At 59.6% G+C, this 26,732-nt stretch overlaps 1 protein-coding gene across 2 annotated transcripts; it reads right to left on the reverse strand.

Moving 5' to 3' along the window:
• Positions 1-1,456: 1,456 nt before the first annotated feature.
• On the reverse strand, positions 1,457-23,191 carry MX1 (MX dynamin like GTPase 1). Of its 2 annotated transcripts, none has more exons than XM_079101171.1 (14): positions 22,919-23,191; positions 18,709-18,884; positions 16,367-16,559; positions 15,237-15,374; positions 14,737-14,891; positions 13,838-13,976; positions 13,093-13,291; positions 11,413-11,491; positions 9,321-9,443; positions 8,767-8,908; positions 5,956-6,114; positions 4,652-4,728; positions 3,464-3,703; positions 1,457-1,822 (listed from the first exon to the last, which is right to left on the reverse strand). In XM_079101171.1, exons 2-14 carry the CDS (start codon positions 18,814-18,816, stop codon positions 1,592-1,594), a joined length of 1,983 nt encoding a protein of 660 aa, XP_078957297.1. In that variant the 5' UTR covers positions 18,817-18,884; positions 22,919-23,191; the 3' UTR covers positions 1,457-1,591. The 2 variants fall into 2 exon arrangements, with proteins under 2 accessions (XP_078957297.1, XP_078957296.1); XM_079101170.1 differs by lacking the exon at positions 22,919-23,191 and adding an exon at positions 21,018-21,150.
• Positions 23,192-26,732: the final 3,541 nt, after the last annotated feature.

Below are 26,732 nucleotides of genomic sequence, written 5' to 3' on the forward strand. Positions count from 1 at the left end.
AGCAAGCTTAGCTCCCAGGGAACCTGCCCTTCCCTGGAGCCCAGACTCCCTTTCCCTCAGACCCCCAGGTATGGCCAGGAAAACTGCACACAGCACAGAAGAATCCGGGCTGCGCCTGGGACCACGCCTGTCCCACAGACCTCAAGTCCTGCAATTTGAGCAGGGCCTGGCAGGGACCTCAGACTGGCAGCCACCAGAGGGCACCAGCCGCTGACAAGGCGCCAACATCAGGGCTGCTCCCAGGCAGGGTGGGGAGCTGCCTGGGGTGTCTCTGAGGGAGGGAAGGGGTGTCTCTGGAGGAGGGGCAGGGGTGTCTCTGTAGGAGAGGCTGCGGTGTCTCAAGAGGAGAGGCTGTGGTGTCTCAAGAGGAGGGACAGGGTGTCTCTGAGGGAGGGGCAGGGGTGTCTCTGGAGGAGGGACAGGGTGTCTCTGGAGGAGGGACAGGGTGTCTCTGAGGGAGGGGCAGGGGTATCTCTGGAGGAGGGATAGGGACCCTAGGAAGGTGGCATTGTCCTCCAAGCCTTGTGCACTGGCATGGCCCTTTCCCTAGCTGCTGTCCAGTCACCTCCGGGCTCTCAGGTGCCCCGTCCTTCTGCAGGGCCCAGGCAGCCCCAGAGAGCCTCCTGGGCCTAGCTGAGTGAGCCGGGCCCGGTCCGCCCAAATCCCCGTTGTAGAGGAATCTGAGGAATCTTAACCAAAGGGTTAAGCAGTGTCCTGCCCCAGGTCAGAGGAGACCTGGGGTGGGGTGGACATGGGAGAGGCAGGCCAGCACCCAGCCCCACCCGACCCCGACAGCAGGTCCAGTGTGGCCTGAGCCCCTCGTTCTGCAGGAGCAGCAGAGCTTGGGGAGACCACTGGGCTGTGGCCGCCCGGGATCCCAGGCCCCAGCTGGACTGTCCGGCCTGCGAGGCCTAGACACTGCCCTTTGCTGGAGGGTCCTGGCCGGGGTCTGGATCTGTCCCCGCCTTCTCTTGAGGGCCCAGGCATCCCTGAGGCCCAGGGCTCCCTCTGAAGAGCCCAGCAGAGCCCCCACTTCTCTGCACCCAGGGCCTCAATGCAGGCCAGTGCCCAGCAGGTACCCAGCGACACACCTGAGGCCAGGCACGCCCAGGCTGTCACTCTGGTCTCTTCCAGCTGGCCCCCTCCGGCTGCCTCTAGAAAGCAGCAAGACCCTGCGTGTCCTCCCGCCTCCCTGCCCCCGGGGAGGGCAACTGCAGGGCAGGTGCTGGCCCCTCGGCCCTCCTCCTGCGCACCCAGGGTCCCCAGGTACAAAGCCTGTCAGAGACATGCCAGCAGCAGAGTTTATTAGGGAGAGGTGGACACCCCACTAGCCTCCCTGCCCACGGCAGCACGGGCTCCACAGGACGGTCGACCAGGAAGCAGCTGGCAGGGCGCTGGGCCCTCCTGGCCTGAGCTGAGGGGCTCCTCACCACTGGGAACACAGGCTCCAGGGCCCCTGACCCTCTCCCAGAGCCAGCAGAGCCCTGGCCTGGGCAGCCTGGCTCAGCAATCCCCTGCCTCGGAATGTTGTCAGGGAGCCGCCAGGAGAGGTCGGCCAACCCCGTTTCGAGCTCAGGGTGGGTGCGGCGGGTTAGCCAGGGAACTTGGCCAGCTGGCGCCGGGCCTGGCTCAGGCGCGAGAGCCGCTCCTTGAGGAACTTCCTCTTGTCGCTGGTGTCGCTGCGCTCCTTCAGCAGCCAGCCGCAGGCCTCCTTGTCCTGCAGGAGCAGCAGCATGGCCTTCTGCAGCTGCTGGCCGAACGTCCTCAGGACGAAGAACTGGATGATCAAGGGGACCAGGCTGGAGATGCGGTTGTGAGCCTCCTGGAAGGGAGGGACGGTCACAGAGGGCCAGGACAGGCGAGAGCAGGGGACGCTGACCTCGCTCGGGACCAGGGGAGGCCCAGATCCCATGGCCAGACCTGGCAGGTGGGGGCCCTGGCCTGGGCTCCGCCCGACAGCGTCCTGTGCTGGGGGCATAGGGAGCCCTGCACAGGGCAGAGAGGACCCAGCAGGCGTCTGGGGACGAGCTGGGACCAGTGTCCCCAGCGGGGCGCATCCTCCATGGAAAAGGGCAGAGGTGCCTGAACCAGGCTGCACATGGCACAACCCCATTCCAAACCCCTAACGGCTCCTCTGCCAAGGTCACAGTTGCCTGTTTATCGAGCCTCAAGCTCATGGCAGCAACGAGGCCGGGCGGGGAGAGGCCCAGAGGGAGCGGGAGACAGGAGTCGCTGTCAGTCTCCAGGGACCCTCCACGTCCCAGCCCACCCGTTGGCCCAGGGTTACCCTTCCTGGACAGGCTGACCTCAGGACATTGGCATGCGCTGGACTTGGCCAGTCCTGCAACCTCCCTGAGACTCAGTTTCCCTCTCTGGGATGCAGGGTGCCTGGGCAGGGCCCAGGCTGCTGTGCAGGAGGGGACAGGAGCTGCAGGCAGGGGCACTCGGGGGACATGCTGGGGTGGGTGTGCAAGCGTCCAGCTCTAGCTGGGCCACAGCCGCCCTAAGTAAAGATGGTTCTCTACATGGGTGGGCCTCGTCCAATCAGTCGAAAGGGCTTGGAGCAAACCGGCGTCCCTGAGAAGGCACCCCAGCCGAGGCCTCCACTCAGCCTGGCCCCTTTCCAGCTGTGCAATCACTGGCCAGTCACGGGCCAGGCCTTGACCTCTTCGGCCGCTCCCCTCTGGTCCCATCTGACTGGCCCAGCCTGACAAGCACCAGGAGGCTTGCTCAGCCTCCCGCTTCCACACAGGCCTGTGCACTCTGGCGCCCTAACTGGCTCCCCCCGGGTCTGAGCGCGGGGTTCAGGGACTGGCCTTGGATTCCAGCCCTGCTCTGCCCCAGTGGGCTGCCCAGAACCATGGGCTGCCTGGGGCCTCAGCCTGGTGCCCAGGCCTGCCACGCACAGGGGATGCTGGGCAGCTCGCCGGACGGTCGCACGCTGGATGGAGAAGTTCTGCCGGACAGCACCCAGAGCAGGGAGGCTGGAGACCAGGAGGCCATCGCCTCTCTCCACAGATGCTCCTGTCCCACAAGCTTGGGGAACTGTCCCTGGGGACCTCACATGAGTAGCAACAGGCAGCCCCGGCCAAGCAGGCGTCTCCAGGAGATGGTCTCCCTGAGGAGCCGCCAAGACATGCCAACCATGCGCCATGGGACTGGCCCACACGCCTCTCACGGAACATTCACCATCAGGAGAGAGCATCTCACAGAGAAGAATCTGAGTCTCAGAGAGGTTAAGCAACTGGGCCAAGGACACACAGCCAGAGGAAGCCAGATTACACTGGTTCTAAGCCACAATTGGTTCTGCCCATCTGAGGTTGAGCTACTCCAGGGAGGCTCCCCTAGGGTGGAAGGTGGAGCAGGCTGATGGTCTCCTCACAGGTGATGTCCTACAGAGAGACTCTAGGAAAGGAGGGAAAGGAACCACAGGGCCCCAGGACAGAGACCCTGGCACACACACCTTGCTGTAGGCGCTGAGGTGCTGGAAGATTTCAGCCACGGACGAGTCCTCAGCGGAGCCGGGCGACCTCGGGCCTGACTTTCTGCTCTTGTCCTCCTCCGCCTCCTGCTCCCTGACACTCTGCAACGCCCCCCGGTAGACCTGGTCCTGGCAGTACACGATCTGCTCCATCTGGAAGTGCAGCCGGATCGACCTCTCCGCTTCCTTCTCTTGTTCTGCCTTAATGTCCTCAATCTGGGACTGCACGAGAGGCACAGCTCAACCTCCCTCCACTGAGCCGCCCGCCCAGTGGACGGCTGGTCACTGACACGCCCGTGAGTCTGGGTCACCAAGGTGAGTGGAAGCAGCCCTGCCTGGGCAGCTGGGCCACCCCTGCTCACCAGGCCTGGTCCCCAGGTAGGAAGGCCCTGGGAGCTGGAGCCACTGAGCACCCCACCCCGGGGCCCTGCTGGCCCCGTCCTCAGCCAGGACCCGGTTGTCCTCTGCTTCTTCATGGGCTTGGACGTTGGGGAGGACAGGGTGTCCGCCAGAGGTCCCACAGGGACCCGAGGTCACATGTGGCCAGTTGCTTCCCACACACGTCACGTCTGGGCTTTGGAGAAAGCCCGGGAGGAAGGAGCCAGCCAGGAAAGCTGCTGACACCAGCTATTCAGAGCCACCGGCTGCTCAGAGCGGGATCTGTCACCAGCAGGGACCGCTCACTCATCACCCCTGCCAGGGAGGTCACACGTGCCCCATGGGAGGGACACAGGCCCGGGGACGGCCCACTCCAGGCCCCTGGCTGGAGAAGGGCTGAGCTGTAGTCCCAGCGGTGCCTGGAGCCAGGGCGTGACCTGGCCTGGGGCCACGCCTGTCCCCTGGGCACCAGGGGTCTGCCTCCCTCCTCGCGCTCTGCCCACTCTCCACAGATGCGCCTTCTGCTGTCGCTGAGGACATGGGCTACTCTGTGACCTCGGCGCTGAGGGAGGCTCCCTCCCTGACGTCACAGGCTGGGATCTGACCTCTCACCCTCCCTGCTGCTCTCCTCCGGCTCGACCTGACCTGGCTGGTGGCCTCATCAGGACGTTCGCCAGCCAGGTGGAGGAACCGCCTCAAGAGCCAAGGAGGCAGCGGAGCGGCCTTAATGCAAAGGGACGCCTCCTGGCCTCAGCCCTGGGGGTCCCGCTGAAAAACGCGGCTTCGTCTCACCTTGGCGGTCTTGTGGAGGTTAAAGAATTCAGCAAAGTTCTTTTCGGAAACATTTATGAAGGCGAGTCGGACCATATCTGATCAAGGAGGAAACGCAGTTCTCAGGGGTGGGGGCAGGTGCCCCGGGGGTGGGCAGAGGGCCGGAGGCGCGGGACAGCACGGGCCCAGGCTGCCGAGGAAGGGCCTCGACCCCCGGGCCTCGCAGGAAGCTCAGCCTCCCCGGCCCTGCCTCCACTCCACCTCCTGAGCTCAGCTTCAAAGATGGATTTGGGGGGCCCTAATCGAGTCATACTAATGATGACCCTGTCGCATCCGGCTGAAGTTCATCAAGGGACTCTGCACGACCACATCATCCGCTCGGCAGGAGACGCAGGAAGGACGGCGGGCTTCAATAAAACTCCCGCCGCCTCTCCTGCGTGGAGTACGCGATGCCATCCCCCATCCTCCCAGGCTCCTACTTGTCCCAGGCCCAAGGCCTTCGTCCTCAACAGACTGAACTGAGCACGCACAGCTGTGGGAGGACAGGCGGCTCCTGGATGCTACCACCTGCCCTCGCTGGGCAAATGGCCCTGCACCCAACCCTCCTCTCAGGGGCACCAACGCAGAGCTCTGGAAGGACAGTGACCACAGCGTGGGCCAGGGGCAGGGTGGCAGAGGGAAACGGCTTGGCTCCAGCCCCACAGGCTGGGGCTTCCTGCCTGAGCGGAGCATCTCTTGCCCCACTGAGCAACTCTGGGTGGACACAGGCAGGTTCAGGATGATGGCTGGTCACCAGGAGGACAAGCGGGCATTAGGAGCTGGAACGGCCACCATCCCCACCACCCCACCCTCCAGGGAGGGAAGCAGGGCTGGGACTCCAGGCGTCAGCCAGGCCTGGTGGGGAGTCCTCCTCAAAACCTGAGGGTCTGAGTTCTGACACACCCACCCTGGGCCAGGAGGTGGCACGGCCACCTGGGCACTGCAGAAGCCCGTGTCCTCTTCGACACCCTCACCATGAACCAGCAGAGGACAGGGGCATGTTCCCAGGACCTGGGATGGCCCACCTGAGGACAGGGCAGGCCCTGAGGGACAGACAGGGATGGGCTCCTGATGGCCACAGGCACTTGGGGACAGACTGGGGGCACGGGAAGTAACCAGGGCTCTGGACTAGCCTGGCAGTGACTGAGGAAGCCCAACAGCAGGCTGGCGTCTGGGCTCCAGACCACGGGCTGCTGGGGAACCTGCCCCGGATGTCAATCTGGGCCCCGGCTTGGCTCCCCTCCTGCCTGAGCAGTGAATGCCAGAAGGTGACACGGGACACTCACCCGTCACCGTGTGCAGCATGTCCACGGCCGGCTCCTCCAGGGATTTGAGCTGCTCCTTTATGATCGTCTCAAACGTCCTGTAGTTCACGAATCCTGGCAGCTCTCGGCCGCGGTACTGATTTTCAAACTTCCTGATTTCTCTGTGCAGAGTGCCATAGCCTGCGGAAGGACGAGCTGGTTCGCACGAGCCCTCGGCAGGTTGTCCGCACACCCCACCGGCTGTCGGGAAACCCGAGCGGACCAAAGGGGTTCACACCAACGTCCACTGGGAACGGAGGACCCTCCAGGCTGCAGAAAGACGGCTTCCTGCGACTCCCGGGCGCCCCGAGGAAAGGGAGCATTGGCCAGCGCGGGATCTCAGGGCTGGGGTCCTGGACAAAGCTCTTGCCAGGGTCACCGTCAACCTGCTGCCCTTGTGCCAGGGAGAAGGGAGGATGATACATCTCCTCCCGCCCGGGACCCCAGGGCCTCTGGGGCAGAAACCACCCTGGTGCCAGCCGCAGCCATCTGCCCACCAGGTGCTCCTGGGCTGTGGCCCCAGTGTTTCATCATCAGGTGGATGACGGGCGAGGGACCTGAGAGCTGGGGCCAGGCACGGTGGCACTGGGCATTAGGCAGGATGCTCAGCTTCTCCTCGCACAGTGCCCCCAAGGTCCCCGAGTGGGACGCGCCTCAGGGTGCAGCCTCAGAGGCCCAGCCTCCCCTGGAAGAGCTGCTCTCTGGGGGCCTCCCTGGTCAGGGATTTCCCATGGAATTTTCTGAGATCAGCTCACATGTAACACAAATCACCCTGTCAAGTGGACAGTCCTGTGGTTTTCAGCGTATCCCACGGCTGCCCAACCCCCACCGCAACTAAGTCCAGGGCGTGGCCCTCCCAAGGAGGAAGCCTCAGGCCTCACAGTCCCTCCCCCGTGTGCCCAACCCCAGTCCCTGCAGACACCACGCACTGGCTGACGGACAGCTCTGCCCGCTCTGGACGCTTCATAGAAGTTGACGCAGGGGTGTGGCCCAAGGGGACTGCTTCCTGCAGCTGCAGGGCGTGTCCGAGGTCCAGCCTGTTCAGCACGTGTCACACCTTCAGCCCCAGACTGAGAATTTCCCATCCTACAGTGTGTGCAGCTGGGGAAACTCCGGGTATCCGGGTGGGGGTCCCCACAACTAAGGCCTCAGAATATGACTGTGGGTGGACAGGGTCTTAAAACAGGCGACGGACGTAAATAAGGGGGTCCTGTGAGCTGTCGTCCACCCTGATGTGTCACACAGACGAGATCAGGACAGGCAGAGGCAGAGGACACCACATGAGGACCCCTGAGCTGCTGCGATGACCCCTGCTGCTCGAGTTCCTGTGTGGACGTGGGTCTCCAGGCCTGGAGTGTGGACCCAGGGTGGAAGTGCTGTTCACCTGAGGGACTGTCAGACCATCATCCGAGACAGCTGCTTCCTCTCCCTCTCCACCCACAGTGGGTGAGGGCTTCCTGTCTGTCCAGTGGCTGTGAAGTGGCCTCTCCCTGGGGTTCTTGGGACCTCATTTCAGATGGCTGCTGGCTGTTCTGGATCTTCTTCAGGTTGTCTCTTCCCAGCCTTCCCCACGTCCTCCCTGATTATCTGACTTTCCGTGCGAAGTCCAGGAGCTGTGTTCTCTACCTACCGGACACTGCTTTTCAGACGCGTGGGACTGCAAATGATTTCCCTTTGGAAGTGGGCGGTGGCCCTCCCTGACCTGAGGACACACCCAGAGCAGGGATCAGCCTCTGCTCTCTGGAACTGCAGGGCTGACAGTGTGGGCATGGCGGTGTGGTGAGTCGCTGTCCCCTAATGAACCCCATGTGGTTCTCCACTGAAGGCCGCTGCTCCAGTTCCCAACCAACTCCGGGACCCGTGGATTCCGAGGGGCCCACACGGAACCCAGCACTGCCTTTCCCAGGTTCCCTACTCAAAGCCAAGGAGATCGGCGGCTCTGGAGCTCTCCAGGGTGGAGGGGAATGGGAGCCACATTAAGTTCCTGTAGGGAGAGCAGGTCACGTGGACTTGCCCTCGGCCACTGCACGCTGATCAAGCCTCCTCTGTGAAGTCCTTGCCTATGGAAAGGTGGGTCCAGAACCCACTCTCCCTTTCCAGACCCCTGGAGGAGGGCTGGGCGTCCACAGGTGGATCCTGCATGCTGTGTGATTCCGTTTCTTTGCTGCCACAGTGAAATCCAAAGACAGAGGCCAGTGAATCGGATGGGCAGGCCTTGGCCAGCAGTGGCACCTGGGAGCAGGGACAGCCAGCTGCACCTTGTGTGCCCACTCACTCGGAGGCAGGATGACTCCTCTGGGAGCTGGGAAGCGTTGGGGCCAATAGATCCTCCTGCTCTACGGGTGTCCTTGGACCCAGTCACCATGCTCGGGGCCTGGGTTCAGCAACACGGAGCAGCGCAGCAGGGCTCCTTTCTCGCTAGCTGCCCCTTCTGGCCGTCCTCACCACTGGGATCTGTTCCCCTGTCTCAGCCCAATGCTCCTGTCTACCACCAGGCCTTGCCTCACTGACATGGCCAAACATGTTCCAAAGTTCATCTGTTGAACCTTCTTTTCCACTGTGGTGGCGCTAAGCTGGGTCTTTCAGATCATGAGGGCTCCGACCCCAAGACCTGGATGCCTGCCCTAGGAAAAGGGCCAGAGGGAGCTGGGCCTCTGCTACCCCGTGAGGACACAGCTGATGGCGCCATCTTGGAACCAGTCCCCCAATCTGCTGGCGCCTGGATCTGGGAAGTCACACACCCAGAACAGTGAGCACTGAGTTTCCACTGCTTACAAACACCAGCACACCCACCTTTTTTGAAATTCTCTTCAATCAAGGTACTCCATTTGTGGAACACCTTTCTGAGCCTGGTAAACAGCCGGATATCGTCTGGCCCGACAACCTCCTCTGCTTGTACTACAGCATTGATATCCTGATTGAATGCATTAATTTTCTGCAAAAAAGGACAACACCAGTGTGAGCAGAGACACTTCAAAAACAGGAGCCCAGGTGTTTGGAGGTCCTGTCTGTGCTGGGCGCGGGAGAGACTGTCCCCATCCTGGGCCACTCTGGACTAAGGGGTCAGGCGGTTCTGGTACCAGGAGGTCCCACCCTGCCGTGCCCACCTTCAGGACCCTGGCCAGAGCCCCTGACAGAGCAGAGGACAGAGTGGGACCTCCCCTGTCGCCCCTGCCTGCACACACCCTCCATGCCCTGACCACCGCCTCATCCCTGCCCCCTTTCAGGGACAAAGTGGGCAGAGGGCCGGGGATGGCCTGCTGGGAGTGAGGACAGCAGCAGATGGGACTCAGCCTCCCGTGTGGACACCAGCGGGACCTGCCCCACGAGGCCCAGGTAGCACTCACGTCTATCAGGAAGAACGTCCTCTCGCTCTCTTCCTCTGGGACGTCCACACCAAAGGCTTTCAGCTCCTCGGTCACCTTCTGGATACTTTCCTTTATTTGATTTTCCAGCAGTGGCAGGGATTTCTGGGAAGACAATGGGATGAAGGAAGACGGACTGGGAATGAACACCAGGCCTCGGCCTGCTCTGCGGGTGGCTGCACGGCACACGCCACATCCCGACGTCCTCTAAAGACTCCCATGCGGAGAGACACGGCAGGGGCATCCCCTGCCACCGGGCTGCCCACTTCCTGCTCCTGTACACGCAGCCCATGAGCCCCATGGAGGTGCCCACTGCACGTGGTTCCTGTTCCCCAGGAGCCGCCAAGGCGCCACTGCTTCTGCCTCTGACCGTGAGCTCTGGATCTGCTGCGAGTCACACAGATCCACCCTCTGGTTGGTCTGAAAACGCTGCAGCTCGACCAGCTTGAGATTTCTCACACTTAGATGCTGTTCTCAACAGGTGAAAAGTGAGCAGGGACTTCTGTTCCTACATGGTGGCTGAAGCTGTCCCACACCTCGGTTTATTCCCAAAGGACTTGAAATCAGCATTCCACAGTGACGCAGCCACACCCATGTTCCTAGCAGCTGAACTCACAATAGCGAGCCTATGGAGTCAAACTAGGTGCCTTCAACAGAAGAACGGATAAAGAAAATGTGCTACATGTACACAGTGGAGTATTAGTCAGCCATGAAGGAGAATAAATTATGGCATTCACCGGTAAATGAATGGAACTGGAGATTATCATGCTAAGTGAAATAAGCAAATAAAAAAAAAGGCCAAATGTTCTCTGTGATATGTGGGTGCTAACACACAGTAAGGGGCGGGAGACAACAGAAGTTCATTGGATTAGAAAAAGGGGAATGAAGGGAAGAGAGGGGGCAGGAATAGGAAAGACAGTAGAATGGACTGAGGTCACTTTCCTACGTTCACGTAGGAATACGTGACTAGTGTAACTCCACATCACGTACAACCATGGAAAGCGAGGCTACACTTCATGCATATAAAATAAATCAAAATGCACTCCCCTATCATGTATATGGGAAAATAACTATTAAAAAGGGAGACTGGTTAGAAAAAAGGGGGGGGGGTGACTGAAGCGTGTCTAGGAACCATATTCTGTGTTTGATATATTTCATAATGTAAATAAATCACTTAATGTCCAATGCAAAATACGGAATACAAGAATCCTTTTTTTTTTTTTTTTTTGGCTGTGCTGTGGATTGACAAGCACTCTATCAACTGAGCTATGACCCCAGCCCAAGAATCCTATTTTTAAAAAGTGAAAAATGAATAAAATAAAAGGGGGGCTGCCTGGCACCTGCTCCTCACCCACTGCAGCACGGGGATGCAGGCTGGGACCTCAGCACCCTCTGCCACGTGGAGCACTGGCTGAGGGACATGCAGCGTCTGAGGCCAGCTGATGGGACACTCACACTCACCCTGGGCCTCAAGGACGCCGACCCAGTGAAGAAAAGGTGAGCTGGGTTTAGGAGCCTGACAGCGCAGGGGCAAAGATGAGTCCCCAGGTGGCTCTAGGCGGGCAACCGGCACGAAGGTGGCCCCGGGGAGCTCCGCCTCATGACCCGGGTCCACAGACATCGCCTGCTCTCCCCTGCACCCAGGCCTCTGGGAAGACCCTGAACGCTGTGCTGAGCAGCATGACGAGACTCTGCTGACACTGTGCCAGGCGTGAGCAGCTCTCCAACAGGTCTGCCGCCCACGTCCACACTGGCTGAGGGGCCCCGATGGCTGAGAACTAGGGTGTGCGCTGGATGCTCTGCCGAGTCAGGAAGCAGCCCACGCGGCTTCTCCCGGGACCCACGTGGAACCCAGCTCCCAAGAACACCCACACCTCAAGCGCAGGACAGATGGACTCACAGCCAGGGTGCCGGCTGCATCCCAGCACCGGCTGCTGGTGCTGGAGTCACCCCGCAAAGCACAGTGGCAGTGAGTGCAGAGAAGGCTTTAGAGGCCTGTGGCACTGGACCGTCCCCAGACGGGGGCTCTGCTGGCTGCATGGGACCCCCCACAGAGGCAAGGGGCTCCGCTTACACAGATGTGTGCGATGAGCTCAGAGGTCAGTCTCTCCGCCAGGCAGGGAATTGTGGCCTTTCCTTCTTCCAGCAGAACCCTGAGAGAGGAGAGGAGAACGTCCATGGACACGTGGACAGGCAGGGCGGGACAGACTCAGGGGCCTCCATCCCAACAGAACGGCAGACAGCTGGCGCCTAAGCCAGGCTCAGAGCTGGATCAGACACCACTCTGCTGCGTGTGGGACAGCTCGGGTGTGGCCGCAGGGGCGGGAACTGTCCCTTCAAGCCCAGCACGTACATGAGTCTCAAGACTTCCAACTCTAGGATTGGTCTCCAAGACGTCCACGTGCACACCTGACACACTCCACAGTGCACACACACACACTTCCGTGAGTACCAGGTGTGAACACAGTGCTGAGTGCACATACATGGAGCCTATTTACACACCCACGTGACAAACGCGTATCCGGGGACCCAGTTGGCCCAGGACGGGAAACAGAACCCTGTTCACAGGAGGCAGCAGCGTCTCCCAGTGAAGCCAGGCTCGTGCTCACAGGTGAGCCGTGACACGGTGACAGGTGGCAGGTGTGGGGATCCCTCACCCAAACTACTGTCCACCCATGTCCGTTTCCCAGGTGTGCAAAACATGCCGTGTGGTCTGAGCTTTCTCCAGCGGGCCTTCCACCCTGTTCTCGACCACGGCCACCTCCCCCAGACTCTCCTGTTTAGAACGCTGCCCACCCAACGCCAAGCCCCGTTCCCGCCTCTCCCTGTCCAGGCGGTTCCTCCCTGTGGTGTGGACAGCTGGCTGCAGGGACCTCGTATGCTGCAGACGCTGAGCCTTGGTCTGTCACCACAGGCTCTCCCCCGCAGCCTGGTGTCCTCCAGGTCCAGCCACGTAGCAGCAGGACGGGCTTCCTGCCTTCTGACCAGAACGGGAAGACCACCTCCTGCACACGGCTGCCTGCTCTGCGCACCTCGCTCCTCAGACGGTGGCTTCTCGCCTTCTAGTTGCTGTGGGTGCAGCACAGAGTGCACCTGGGCAGCCACCTGGGACAGCCCTGTCACTCCACGGGAGCCCCTGCAGCCTCCCGGGAAATGAGGACAACACGCTCGGCTCCTGGCTCTCCCTTTCACACTGCGGCTGTGGGTCACTCTTCCATCCTGGAGGGACCTCCCTGGAGACGCACTGCTCACCCTGCCTGCAGAGGGCCGCCACGCTCGGCAGGGATGCGCGTCCCCCACTGACTCAGCTGATGCTCGTGTTGCTCTGACGAGGCAGGGACGTCCCCATTCGGGTTTCCCGGGTGTCACACGACACTCCAGGGCCTGGACTGACAGCCCCTGGCTCGCTCATGTGCGAATGGCACTGATCGTGCGTCAGGTACACGGCCACCCGTGTCCACTTCTGGGCTGTCTGTTTGGCTCTGTTCTTCCCGTGTCCCACTTCCGGTTCCAGCACCGCGTTGCTTGAGGACCTCAGCAAGCGGCCTCTGTACGTCCTTGACCTGGGGCAGCACTCCGTGGTCCCCTTGCTTGCCCAGGACAGTGCTGCCGCAGTGCCGGGTGCGCACAGCTCACGGGCACCGGCTCCCGTGCAGGCACCCGCCGCGCCAGCGCCTGCTCTAGCCCAGAGACTTTCCCCACGGGACTGACGCCTGCTTCTGGGACGGGGCCCGGGGAAGCACGGCCGACCCACCTGAACTGAGGGTGGTCCTCGAAGAAGGCCTTCTCCTTCTGCAAGGCCTCGGCCAGGCTGAGCCGAGTCTGGATGTCCTGCTGGCCGCGGCACTTGACGATCATGTAGCCCTTCTTCAGGTGGCACACCAGGTTCCGCACCACGCCCACCACCTGGTCTTCAGTGCCCTTGTCCACCAGGTCGGGCTTCGTCAGGATTCCTGCCAGCAGGGACTCGGCGTCAGGGACCCTGCACGGTCCCAAGGCACAGGGAGAGGACAGCACTTGCCCCGGACACCACGCCCAGGCCTCCTCCCAGCCTGACTGACGGCAGACAAGGTCCCTGCAGAACCCAGGTGCAAGGTGGCCCCCAGTGCACAGAGCCTTGCAGGCAGGCCGCGGGACACAGGACCTCATGCTGGCAGCTCTGGCCCTCCCAGGCTCTGCACCCAGGCCTGGGGGATGGGCCCTGTTCTGTCTATGCCTCACCCTCACTGAGCGCCTGGCTCCTGCAGAGACTCTCCACTGCAGCTGGTCCTTCCTCTCCTGCCCTGGGCTCACAGCACCCTCCCCAAGGGAGAGGGCTCAGGGGCCAGGAGGTGGCCAAGAAGGGTCCATCGTGGGCCACATCCCCCAGCCCTGGTGGGCACCGGACCGACACCTGAGAGGTTCCTGAGTCACGCGCAGGTCCCTGCCCTGGGCTGACCAGCCAGCCTCTCCCCTGGACTCCAGGGACGTGTTCCCACGGTCAGCGCCCCACCTCTCACCTATGGTCCTGTCTCCATCTGGGTCCTCTTCCTGCGCCATGCTCAGCGCCTCCGTGGTGGCGATGTCCACGTTGCTGGGGACCACCACCAGGTTGATGGTCTCCTGCTTTTGGATGTACTTCCTGATGAGTCGCTTGATCTACAGGAAACGAGAGGCAGTGACGTCCCGGCACTGGGACAGCCAAGCAGAGGGACAGGCCCAGAACACGCACTGGGGCTTCAGGCACTGAGGGTCTGTGACTGGTGTCCCCAAAGACAGACTGTGGGCAAGTGACCCACAAGCACAGCCCTGAGGCTCCGCCAAGCCAGAGTCAGGGGAAACGGTGCCTGTGGACTGTGCAGCCCCGGGTCAGGGGAGGCTGCAGCTGCCTACTGTCCCCGAGGCCTCAGATCCTGGGTCACAGTGGAAAGCAGCACACCAAGCACACTGCTGACGCCCTGCCTGAGTCTTCCCTGGCAGGGTGAGGGCCACTGAGACCAAGTGTCACTACACCTGGGCCTTGGCTCTACCCACCGGAGAGCCCTGCTAGGAGGGTCAGGAGAGCTACGACACACAACGTCCCCGCGGCCATCAACTTCAAGACAACGCCCTTCACATTCAGAGGTGCCCAGGGCCCTTCTTCTCTAGGAAAGCAGATGAGGTGATGTTCTGAGAATTGAAATGGCCAGGGGTGTCCACCTTGCTGGCGTCGGAAAACGGAAGAGCAGGGTGCGTTCCCACAGGCAGGAGCCTCAGAGCCTGCCTGTCCCTGGCAGTGTCCACCCCACTGGGAGGAGCTCCTGATACCGGCTCTCCACCGACACTCACCCCCACACGGCCCCTTCCACCAGGACCTGGACCGGCTGCACGAACGAGTGCCCCTCGTTGGGGCCCAGGCAGATGGAGGCTGGAGTCTCACCTGGCGCCCGATGTCAGCAGGCTGGTCGCCCACGGCCACCCTGGTGATGCCGGGAAGGTCGATGAGAGTCAGGTCCGGGACGCCGGGGGAGCTGACCTCCAGGCTGATGAGCTCATCGCTGATTCCCAGCCCCGAGCCGGCGATGATGTTCTGGGCTGCGGGAGAGGAGGGGCAGCCGGACAGCTGAAGGGCGGCCACTAGACTGGGGCCACAGCCGTCTGGCTCTGGGGGCCTGGGGACAGCCGGTCTGGAGCTGCCCCTCTGGAGACTGGAACCTCAGCAGGTGACGGGAACTTCCCTGCTGTGGCCAGGCCTGTCTACTGAGGGACCTGGTCATCTCCAGGCCCAGCCAGAGTCCTTGCTGATGGCGTGCCTGCCCCTCCCCGGGTGTGGGAGGAGATGACAGTGAGGAACTTGAGAACAGGGGAGGCCTGGGGACCCAGACCCGAGCGGGAATCGACCCGGGCGCTTCTTAGGGACCAGGAAGGAGCAGGGCTCACCTTTGTTGACCTCCCCCTCCACCTGCGAGGCCTCCGAGAGCTCCACCTCCTCGTCCAGGTAGCTGACCTTGCCCCGCCACGCCTCCTCCGGCCCCAGCTTCTTCATTCTCAGCACCAGAGGGCACCTGGTGACGATCCCTAGGAGGGCCCTCACGTCAGGACCCTGCCCTGCTCTGGACCAGTGGTCCCCAGGGTCATGCCTCACAGGCAGACGTCAGCAGGACCCTCTGGTCGCGCCCTGCAGTGACCGCTGGGCCCCTGAGGCGTCAGGGCTGCGGGGACCTCAGGCACGAGCACGAGCAACAGTCTCCACAGTGACTTTCGCTCGTCGGTCCCAAGCCGTGAGCTCCTCAGACGTCCTGCCTCCTCCCAATGTGCTGACTGCCCTCAGCTCAGGCGGCAAACTGCAGCGGGAACCCCCAAACATGGGCAGGCGCCCCCGCTGCCCCGAGGACGCGCCCCACTCGCTCCTGCCTCCAGGCCGCATCGCACCCCCTTCCACGCGCTCCTCCTGACCCTGGGTGTCCAACGCCTCTCACGGTGACCTGAGACTGCTCGGGTCTGACCCTTCCCGGGAGCCCTCACGGGCGTCCCTGGCCATGCACTCAAACAGCATCCTCTACAGAGTGCCGGTCGCTGTCCCCCAGGTGGCAGGGAACCTGGTGTCTCGGGCTCAGGGAAGACACCCAGTGCACACAGATCTGGGCTGGGATGCTACCCACTCAGACCTCCACCAATGCAGACCCCACACGGTCCCCCACAGTGTGCCCAGATGGTGAGAGACGCAGCGCTCTTCACCCTAACACACACACTGAGCCGCTCAGCCACGGGGCTGTGACTGCAGACGGGCCACTAAAGAGACAACACGAGTGGACAGAGTTCACCAGGGCTCACAGCCGGGAGGCCCTGACCAATTAACTGGCACCTTTACAAAAGGGTTGGAGGCCCAGGGATCTCGCGCTGAGGAGAGGCCACGCGAGGTGAGGGCGCAGGAGGAGGGGTCAGCTGCAAGCCCAGGGGAAGGACTGTGCCTTCACCTCGCACCTGCAGCCCCCAGAACCGTGGAGAATGGGGAGCGGCTCTGGAAGCCACCAGGTGCCCCGCCGCAATAATTAGAGAGCGGTCCTCACCACTGCCCCTGGGGAGCGCCACTCCCGACAGGGCTTCCAGCACGGAGCTCTTGCCCGAGCTCTGGTCCCCGATGACGGCGATGGCGGGCAGGGGCAAATCCTGCTCCACGCCCAGGGCCCGCAGGGCGTCGATGAGGTCGATGCAGGGCCGCACCTTCTCCTCGTACTGCCTGCACAGGTGGCTCCCGGAGCCCTGGGGAGGTGACAGAGGATACTGTGTGGCAGGACAGGCCCGCCATCGCCATAAGAACAGGAGTACAGATGGTCCCTGGAACCCCACAAAGGGACTGGGAAACACTGGGGCAATCCTGCCTCACCCCTCAGTCGGGATGCAAAGCCTGATCCTAAAGGTCCAGACTCTCAGGAAGACCGCAACACGAGGCACAGAATACACCCACGCGTTAGATCAAACTGCCCCAACTGTGCTCAGGAGGAAATGCCGCGTAGCCACACGGAATGCTCGGTAAGGGACCAAGGAGGACATGGACACGGGGTTCTCAACACCACAGCGCAGGTGGAAGACATGCGTTCCTTGGGTGCTGGTGTGTTTGGCGCTGAGTTGGGAGTCCAGGGCGGCACCCTGTGCTGAGCACCTGCTCTTCCCCTGGGTCCATCCTGGTTCTCTGAGTTTAAAATACTCAAGGAATGTCACCAACGTGGGCTTCTATACCCAGCAAAAGGATCCCTTTGAAATGAAGCAGGAGTGGATCTAAAATTGGAGCAGTGGAGGGACACAGGGACGGCCTGGGACACATGTCCCACCAGCACATGTGGCCTCCATCTAGAGCAGAGAGGAGCCAGGGTGGCTGACCTTGTTCTGTTTTAATGAGGATGTATTAAGAGGCTGTGTTTTGAGAACTCAAGCCCCGTGCCCAAGACCTGAGCCAGTCTGGGGCCCAATAAGGCAACCCCTGCCCCCCTGCACCCTCTCCCGGGTTGCTGCCATAATTGTGGGAATGATCATGAGAATTTAAAAACGCTGCTCTGCAGGTGGTCTCGGGAGCACCCGGTTCCAGAGGGCCAGAGAGGTGCTCCTGGGTCTGGAAGCAGATGCTGGCCTCAGCCTGTGACTCTCACTCTCCAGGACTGAGCTGCAGAGGCCTGGGGACAGCAGTCCAGTGCCTCCATGCTGTGCTGATGTGTGGCCTGGGCCCAGGTGGAGAACCACCGGCAGTCTACCTAGTGTGGAGGTGCAGGTCCACAGGCCCACAGCTCAGCTGGACTAGGACAGACGGCCGCTTCCCAGCAGCGGGGTGAGCGGAGAGCTTCCAGTTTGGATCCTTCCCCCAGAGGCAACGTGGAGAAGAGCTGGTGCCCTGGGAACTCTTGGGAAGTACTGGGAAGTTTAACAGGTGGGCCAGGGGAGACTTTCATACTTGAAGTGGGTGCAGAAACCCCAGTCCTCCCTCTCTCTCTCTTTTGTTACCCAGCCGTGAGGGGACCACTTCGTGTGGCAAGGCATCCCTCAAGGTAACAGGTCAATTAATTGTCGTGAACTGAAACCTCTGACACCGTGAACTGAATTAACCTTTCCTCTTTCAATAGTTGATTACCTCAGAGGTTTGGTTACAGTAACAGAAAACGGACAGTCATTTTGGGTATGAGTTCTTCCCGCCCCACACTTGAGGGTTACGACCTAGCCAGAGGGGAATCTGGGAGGGAAACACAGATAAATATAAACAGGGAAATGAAGATTCAGATGACTGTTCGTATTTGTCCGTGACCTCAACACTGCTGTTAATATCAGTGGAAAATGGTTAAATGTCGCTTAGGAACGTAGTCCAGTGGAAGCAGGTTGGTGGCCAGCATTTAATACACATAACGGAAAAGATCTGAGTTCCTCCTGAGGACCGGCAGGAGCTGCACTACTCCGCTCCTCGGCCTCAAGTAGCAAGTACGGTTCTGTTCCTCATCAGAGTTGGGAGGCCAGGCTGCTGAGGAGAGGAGGAACCTGTCACTTCACACAGCTGAAAGGGTCGGTGTTGGGATCAGAGTCCAGGGGTCTCAGTCCCCTCAAAACAGGTCTCCATTCTGATGGACACCACCCGGCTTCCCTAGGAAGGGATGTTGTAGGGTGGCCTCGCAGGATCTGAAGTTCCGTGCCGATCCAGGATGAGGAGTGGGGGCAGCACAGGGGGTCCTGGATATGGGCCCAGCCCAGACCCACGCCTGCCTTTCTGCATCTCCCCTGCTCTCCCAGACCAACATGGCGCCTACCACAGTGGGCCAATGCAACAGGTCCACATGTGGTCACACCTGGGCCCAAGCAGAGCAGGCAGAGGCCCCAAGTGTCCTGCCACAGGAAGGACAAGGACATCATGCCTCTTACCAGAGCAACTTACCAGTGCCTGACTTTTCTCTGCCATGTGAGCATCTCCATTGGGGAAGAGATGGTTGGAGTCCACAGCAGCAGGATTAGGACCATTGACTTCTGATAGAGGAGGAATCATCTTCTTCGTTGACTCCTGTCACGCCTTGTGCTTCACAGGAAGAGTGCAGGCCAGTGAAGCTGGACGCCCTAGCCGGGGAACATGGCGCCTTGGTGAAGAACATAACCCAGACGTGGGAAGAACAACCGCCCCTTGGCCCGCCCCAGCTTTTTGTGCTTCTAGGGCAGCATCCTGTCCTCCCTGGCTCTCTGGGAGGGAGGGAGGGCTCCTTCTGTCAGGCAGGAGAGGGGTGATTAGGAGGCCATCGATCTCTCTGTCCATTGGCATAACTTCTCTACCCACCGCCTTCCACCCACTTGGAAACACCTTCTGTAATTATGGGGTCCTTGGCCACATAGAGAAGACCCCGTCCACCTGACCCTCAAAAGGGCCAGGGCTGCCTCAGTGGGCCTTAGTGCACCATCAGGTGACATCATGGGTCCCCAGGGCTTGTTCCCCATGTCACGGGTTCACTTGGACCAACCAAAGCAGATCTTCGGGAATTCATCGACTTCTTCTGTTTGTTTCATACAGAGATTCCTGAAAGCTAAGTCCTGTGTGTTTGGTCTGCAAGCACCAACCTCTGTCCCTTTCAGGATCAGTGTGTGCATCAGGGTGGATGCACAGACAGGGAGTCTCAGTACTGCCCCTAGTTTCTGCCCTCACTGCTGGGAGCACCCAGCTGCAGGGTGTCATGGACCAAGCAGATCCACCAACATGGATCTTGGTAGCGTCTCATGGTCATGACCCCTAGCTCTCAGCCCAAGTTTGCTACCAGATGCAGACCCTGCACCCTCTGTCTGCAGGGAGACTGCAGAGGCCAGCTCTCCTCCCTCACTACTGCAGACCCCACTGGGCAGAGACCAAGATGGAAGAGTGGCCACACTGTACAGAGGCCTGGGTGTGCATGGGGCTGTGTTGCAATCCACAGCTCAGGGTCAGTGCGGGCCACTGTCCAGGTGCTGAGGGCTCACTGTGTTCCTTCCCAGGGCAGTTTCCTTCCTTGTGCCACCTGCTGTCCCTGGGAGGGTGGGTGGGAGGTTGCTGCCTCTCCATTGCAGATTCCAGGCTGTGGGAGTCTCCCTGTGTCTTCCAGACTAGGTGCCAGCTTCCAGCGGTGCTGGCCAGTCCCTGGGGCAGGATGGAGGGCCACCAGGCTGTCGGTTGGGCTCATTCAGGTGGGGCAGATTCCTTAGCTCAGACCCCAAAGGCTAGCCAGGAGGGGAAGTAGGATTCAGAGCCTTCCTTCCTGAGGAGCATAAAGGGCCCAACTGCCTGGCAGTTCAGGGGACAACCTAAGGAACTGGGTATCACACCCTGTGCCCGCCAGGTGGCTCAGTCTAGGCTGTAAAATAGCCCTCCCAAGGTTTACTTCCCTTTTTCTGTTTTTCTTCTAGAACCCTCTAGGACTGACAATTAGTGGCCAGCTGCACTTGACGGGCTTCCCAGAAAAAACTTTGATGGGCAATGTCCCCAACTCATTCCCAGAATCCCATCTGAGCAGCTAGTGGTCACCAGGCTCTTGATGGGCCAGGACTCAGAGGCCCCTGAGTTCCTCTCTCAGTCTCCAGGTGGCCTGCCACTCTCCATCCCCCCAGGCACAGCCAAGTCACCTCTGCAAACTAGGTCAGACCGCTGAACCTGAGTCTGCCCCAGCCGCTGACACCCCTTGGTACCAGCAAGACCCCCGGATCCTGTGGGCATCTCCTCCTCCCCAGCCTGGGGAGGACTTGGGGAGGGCATTTCTGCACAAGCCAGTCTCTGCCCCCTTCCCAGGCTCCTCCTGCAGCATCCCTGGAGACCCGCCCACGCGCCCTTCCAGGGATCTCCTGGACTTGGCCTTGCTGGCTTGCACTCCCTGAGCGGGAAAGCGAACAGGAGACCATGGTCAGCAGCTGGGTGGGCTGGCAGCCCGGCAGCCGTGGATCGGACACTTTCTCGGGGCCCACCCTTCACCTGGGCCCCCGCCACCCCCTGCACCCCCGTCCCTCTGCTCGCTGAGGGGACAGTTCCTCCAGCTCCACCCAGTCTCAGCGGCTCGTTGGTGGAACTAGAATGGAAGGGGGTCTGAGCGCACCCCGGGGCCTCCTTATCGGTATCACTGCTCCCCGCACCCGGAACGTCCCCGCAGTGCCCGCCCCTGGCGCCCGTCTGCAGGGCCAGTGGCCTCTGCGTGTCCCCTCGCCGCTCTGGCTGCGCGAACCCCACCGCGGGACACTCACCAGTGCCTGTGCAGCGACAGTGCAGGCGGCCAGGGCTCCGAGGCTTTATGCGTTCCGCCCAAGCCCCGCCCACTCTCGGGAAGGACAGTGCGGGGCCGCCCCCCAGGCGGAGGAGGTGGCGCTGGGTGGGAAACGAAAGCGATCCCCATCCAGTTCCCGCGCAGCCCGCCTGCGCTCCGCCTCCTGGGTCTCGCTGCAAGGGACGCTCCCGCCGCCCTGCTGGTCTCCAGGAGCGTTCGGAGAAGCTGGGGCCCTGCGAGAAGCTGAGTCAGCGCAGAGACCCCTTCACACCCCGATTCTTAGAAAGATTTCAGACGCGTCCCTCGGTCAAGGGGAAACAGAGGCCGCGGGCAGCACGGAGGCCAGGCGAGATGCACGCGCAGAAAGTTGTAGTTGTCAGTCGGAGTGTGACCCGGCCTCGGCTCAGCAAGCTGAGAGCGGCAGGGAGAGCCTGACCCGGTGTTCACAGGGCGGCTCGGACTTGGGTGAGGTCCATGGGCTGAGTGAGGCTTGGGGTGGGGGCTGCCAGGACAAACAAGGAGCTACTTCAGTCGGTCAGTTAACAGGTGGTAGGAAGCAAGCTGTCTCTCAGCTCGGGTTTTCTCTGCAAGCACCTCCCCATGGAGGGAAAGGGAACTCACTTTACCAAGTGGAGGTAAGGATTTAAAATGGTGGCCCAGAGGCTAAGCTTTGGAGCTAATGCACAGTAACAGGAACGAGTTTATTGAAGGGGTAGGAGAAGGGCAGGGGACCCTCTGAGGTAGACAGTGCGTCCTCTCCGAGAGGAGACGCACAGTGTTCCTCTCCTGCACGCGGGCTATTGGGGATCCCGAGAAGTTTCCAGACAGCCCGGCCCAGGTCCGCCTCTTGATTTTGACTGACTGCGAGACAACAGGGTGACACCAGACTTCAAGTCCCCACTGTCATGGCAACTCTAGGTTCTAATTGGATTCTTAACCGCACATTCTTACAGACTTTATGCTTTGGAGGAACTGCCCTCATCTCTGGGAGTTTCAGGATCTGGTGACAACAGTCTCCTCCTTCGGGGTCACTTGGGTTCCTCTATGAACTATTTTGAGCCTGCATTTCTCCTACAGTTAATGATGGTGTGCTGAGGAAAGTGACACGTCCCGTCCACTGAGGCCAGGCAGGGCTGCAGGTACACTGCTTCTGGGGAGAGAAAGCCTTGAGGGTCTGCACAGGGGGCCCAGCGCACAGTCGCTGTCTGACCTCACGCTCCACCACTCACGTCTGTCAGCTCCTCCACAGGCTGAGCCCATCCAGCCTCTCTAGTGGCAGCAGGGACAGAACCTTCGCCTGGACTCCCTGGGGCCACTCCTGCTCCAGCAGGGACTCCAGCCTCTCCGTGTCCCAGGCAGCTGGGCCCTTGGGCATCTCCCAGTGCATCTCCTTCCTGCCCCTCTACTCTCTGTGGACTTGAGGCTTCCCCGCAGTTCTGCCCGTCTGTCTTCTCAGGCTGGTAGGGATGGGGAGGCCTGAGGCAGAGCAAAGTCTGCTGGCCCTCCTTCTGGCCTCCTGTTCCCTGGTGACGAATGGGTTGTGTGTGGGAATGAGGCTGCCTTTGGGAACTGAGCAACCCCACTTCCACACCCCTAGGTCAGTCGACAGTCCCAGACCTCAAGTCCCCCAAGGACTGCTGGGATTCGGGGCCACCACCCATCCACCACCCCCACACAATCTGCCCCAGGTCCAATACGGGGTCCCAGAAACTCAGAATGTCTGTGGGAAGCAGGGGAGGGGGCTCCACAGCCCCATCCGCCTGGGCAGAAGTCCCTTTGCTGTGCAGGCTCCACCACGCAAGGTGCCCTGGTGAGAGAGCCCAAGCTCTCCCTGTCCCAGGGATTACCCAGGAAGCCCTGCAAGCCCTCTGGGCTGCTTACTTCTGTCAGACTTGAGAGGACTCAGCTTCTTGTGGCCATGAGCACAGACGGAGGTCTCTGCAGGAACATGCCCAGCGAGCAGGCAGGGAGGCTGCCAGGCTGCCCCCACCCCCACGCAGCATGAGCCTATCACAGCATCTTGGCCTCTGCCACCAGGCTCAGGACCCCTTCAGGGGACAGCACAGGTCCTTGCTGTTGGCTCTTGCCCTTGGGATGAAGCACAGTTCCTGCACTTAAGAGTTGCAGTGTCTCTGGTGTGAATGGTGCCATGGCGACAGGGAAGGGTGGTTTACATCAGCAGACTGTCCCTTGTGTGCCCTCCAGCGTGACCAGAAGTCCCTGCATTTGATTCCCCTCCCCCTCCAACACTCCATTTCTGGCTCAATCCTGAGTTTCAGTTTCCTTTCTCCTCTTTGGTTCTCAGAAAGGAAAGTCCAGCTGTGCTGGGAAATACCAGGAGCCTAAATCACAGAGGAGGTGGGGAGGGACCAGGGACGAGCAGGCAGTGTGGTGGGAGGGACGCCTCCTCCCACACCCCCAGCAAGGATCAGCCCGGGCAGCCACATCAGCCTGAGCTCTCTGGCTGCGCTCCTCCTGGAGCTTGGATGTGGTTTTGCAGATGCCGGGGGGCTCCAAGGGCTGCAGAGCAATCCCAGAGCCTCCCCTGGACTCCAAGTAATGAGTCCTCTTCTGAAGCTGCCCAGGCTCAGGAGAGACCCGAGCAGCACCACCTCTGCCCTCTTGGGTGTTATGGGGCACAACTTAAGCACAGACCGATCACCACTGAGAAGTCCAAATTTGAGAGTCTATATTAAGCCGGCCGGCTGACTGTCTCACACAATGTCCTAAAAATGGCTTTTGGGAGAACAGCCCCAACCACAGGATTGTAGGGGTTCTTATACCAAAAATCACATTAATCATAAGTGTCTGTTGCTATGATTCGAAATTACACATTAATATCATGAGATCATCGACAGAGGGGGAAGTGGATCAAAATGACCCTTACCCAGGTACAAACTAAAGAAGGGTACTAACATCCACACAATCACTGTTCACATGGTAAATTGTTTAGGAGCAATAGGAATCAAAAGAGAGCAATTTTTCTTTACATAGAAATTATCATTCTGTATTGTTAAACATGTCACACTAAGTAACTGATGATGGGCACAGAGGCGGGGTGTTCCCATGGGAGAATCTTATTTCCTACATAACATGGAGTCTCAGAGCAAAATGGAGTCTGTTTAGTCATTTCCCTTAGAGTCTGGCCTGTGACATTCTCATGGAGCCAGATCTGTCAGCCTATCACACTGGGCTGGAGCTGGGTCTGCTTTGCATGCTGGGTCCTTTTCTCTTCTGTGCCTGGGACCTGGCCGCCTGCTTCCTCAAGGTGGCCCTGCAGCAGCATTGACTCACTTCTAACGTGCTGCAAACACCTTAATTTTCCGAGGAGGCAAAGTCATCCACCTGTGCTGCGCTCACCTCAAGAGCCAGGGCCTGGGGCAGCAGTGTGCTTGTGGCCAGGGCCACAGGGAGATCAATCAAAGCACCTTCTCTTAGAGTGAGAGGAAGGTAGTTGCAGGCAGAACCTGGCCCTGGGGACAGAAGGCCACCCTCTGCATGTGTTGGGACACCCTGTGTCTCGGGTGCCCCCTGGGAGCCAGGCACCAGGGCACTGGTGCAGACGGACTGGCTCTGTCCGCCGTGTTTGAAGACCTCCGTGCTGCTCACTGCAAGGAGAGTCCGCTTCCTCCCTAGGCTGCGCTCTCCTGACTGAGCCCCTCCTTCAACCCCTCTGATCTCCTCCTGTCTCTGTCCCCACATCTTCCCACTCCCATGGGGTTGAAGACTGGGGTTGAAGACTCCCATGGGGTTTGTCATTAATGATTGTTATTAATTACTGTTATTATTCTTGCTTATTAATGACTGATGATATCAATTGATAATAAAGAACACCTAGGGCCCTATTGAACGCATTATCTTCTGCTGTTTTGATCCTGTTTTTATATTTTTACATTGGCCATTGGTCAACTGCTTCTGAAGTTTTTAGCTACCTAGTTAAACAGTGGTATCTATCTATCATCTATCTATCTATCTATCTATCTATCTATCATTATCTAAGTATCTATCATCTATCTATAGATCTATCACCTATCATCTATCATCTATGTATCATCTTAACATCTATCATCTATCATGTACATCTATCATCTATTAACCATCTATCATCTACCATGTCATCTATATCTATCAATCATCTATCTGTCATCTATCCTCTATCTACCATCTATCTATCATCTATCTATATATCTATCATCTATCATCTATCTAACATCTACTACCATCTATATATCTATCTGTCATATATCACCTATCTACATATATATCATCTATCATCTACCTATAATCTATCTATCTATCATCCATCTATCTCAGGTCTCAGCACCTTCATCTTCTTGTTCCCCAAAGTTGTCCTGGAAAGCGTATCTTCATACTCTCCAAAAAGGTTTGTATTTGCACAGACACACAAGTTCTGAAGAGAACCAGGTCTCTGCATCCTCCATGGGTGAAAGAGAGGACCTTATGGTGGGGGAAAAAACTCTTGGAGGTCCCTTTCCTGGGACCGTCCATTGCTCATGATATCCTAGATCACTGCCCATTATTCTAAGGGGGAAAAGAGTAGACAATAAAACAACGCTTCCAATTAGGGCTCACCTTGGCCAGGAAGAGAGAATCTTCTCCAGCTTCTTTGCTTCTGTCTGAAAGCACACGGGCGTCCCTGTACCATCAGACCATGGTGTCTTGTAACACGGACTGTAGACTGGGCCACCAACAAGGGTGCTGTCGACAAACACTAGACCCTTCCATGTTTGGTCTTTGTTTCAATTAATCTATGGATTAATTTTGCATCCTTACTGCTAAACAAACACTTCCGGAGCTCAGTGTTCTGGGTGTGGATAGCTGGCTGTGTACCAGACTGCAAAGCCCCTGGTTTCATGAGCACCGCCCCCTCAGGGGAAGAAGCCAGGCAGAGTACAGTACAAGGACGAAGATGCAGACCTGATACCCACCGGTGCCAGAGGGAACGAGGCAAGCCGAGGCTGGGCTGGCTGGTGAATCTCCATGGTGTGAAAAAGAGGTCCTTTGTGGGGGCTAAGGGGGCTGAGACCTGCATAAGAGGAAGAGAATTCCAGGCCCTAGGTGGAGATGAAGGCTCAGAACTAGATCACTCAAGAGGGGTGGGCCAGGCAGCGGGCTCTGGGCACTGTGTTGGGAGAGGCACTCAGGGACAGCTAGAGGGGCTGGGTTACCTATGGGAGAGACCGAGCAGTAAAGGATGGAAACAGGGAGGCGTGACTGGAGCATCACATTGACAGACCAATGGAGAGGGAGCTTTGTGATCAAGGCAAAGGTCTGCAGATCAGCAGGTCTGAGGCCTTTGTTCTGGGAGGAGGTGGGGAGTCTCGGGAGTGGCTGTCGGTACAGGGGGAGGGTGGACATAGTGCTAGTTTTGGAGGCAGAGTCCCAGGACTGCAGATAAAGTAGACACAGGGGTGAGGGAGGGAGCCCACGCTGTGACTCAGCTGTAAATGTAGAAGTGGACGGCGAATGGTCCTGCGCGTGAGCTGGGAGTCTGCCGAGGAGGAGCACTGGGCGGAGTGAGGGAGCAAGCATCGTGGAAACTGGGGCGGACCCGTCAGTCACGCGGAGACGTCAAGTCTAGGACAGGTCAGGACAGGTATAGATTTGGGAGTCACTGGCACATAGACAGAATTCCAAACCATGGAGAAGTGAAATGACCTGAGGAGAAGGTGTT

Source organism: Sciurus vulgaris, assembly GCF_902686455.1.
Source record: "Sciurus vulgaris genome assembly, chromosome: 10".
NCBI classification, from domain to species: domain Eukaryota; kingdom Metazoa; phylum Chordata; class Mammalia; order Rodentia; family Sciuridae; genus Sciurus; species Sciurus vulgaris.

What these genes read in the sequence shown, in the direction of transcription:
- MX1 (XM_079101171.1), bottom strand. Translation starts at nt 18,816, where the DNA reads ATGATTCCTCCTCTATCAGAAGTCAATGGTCCTAATCCTGCTGCTGTG. An exon ending in CAGAGAAAAGTCAGGCACTG is followed by an intron (nt 16,560 to 18,708) that starts GTAAGTTGCTCT and finishes TCACCTCCCCAG; the next exon opens with GGCTCCGGGAGCCACCTGTG. An exon ending in AGATGGAGACAGGACCATAG is followed by an intron (nt 13,292 to 13,837) that starts GTGAGAGGTGGG and finishes CCCTGCTGGCAG; the next exon opens with GAATCCTGACGAAGCCCGAC.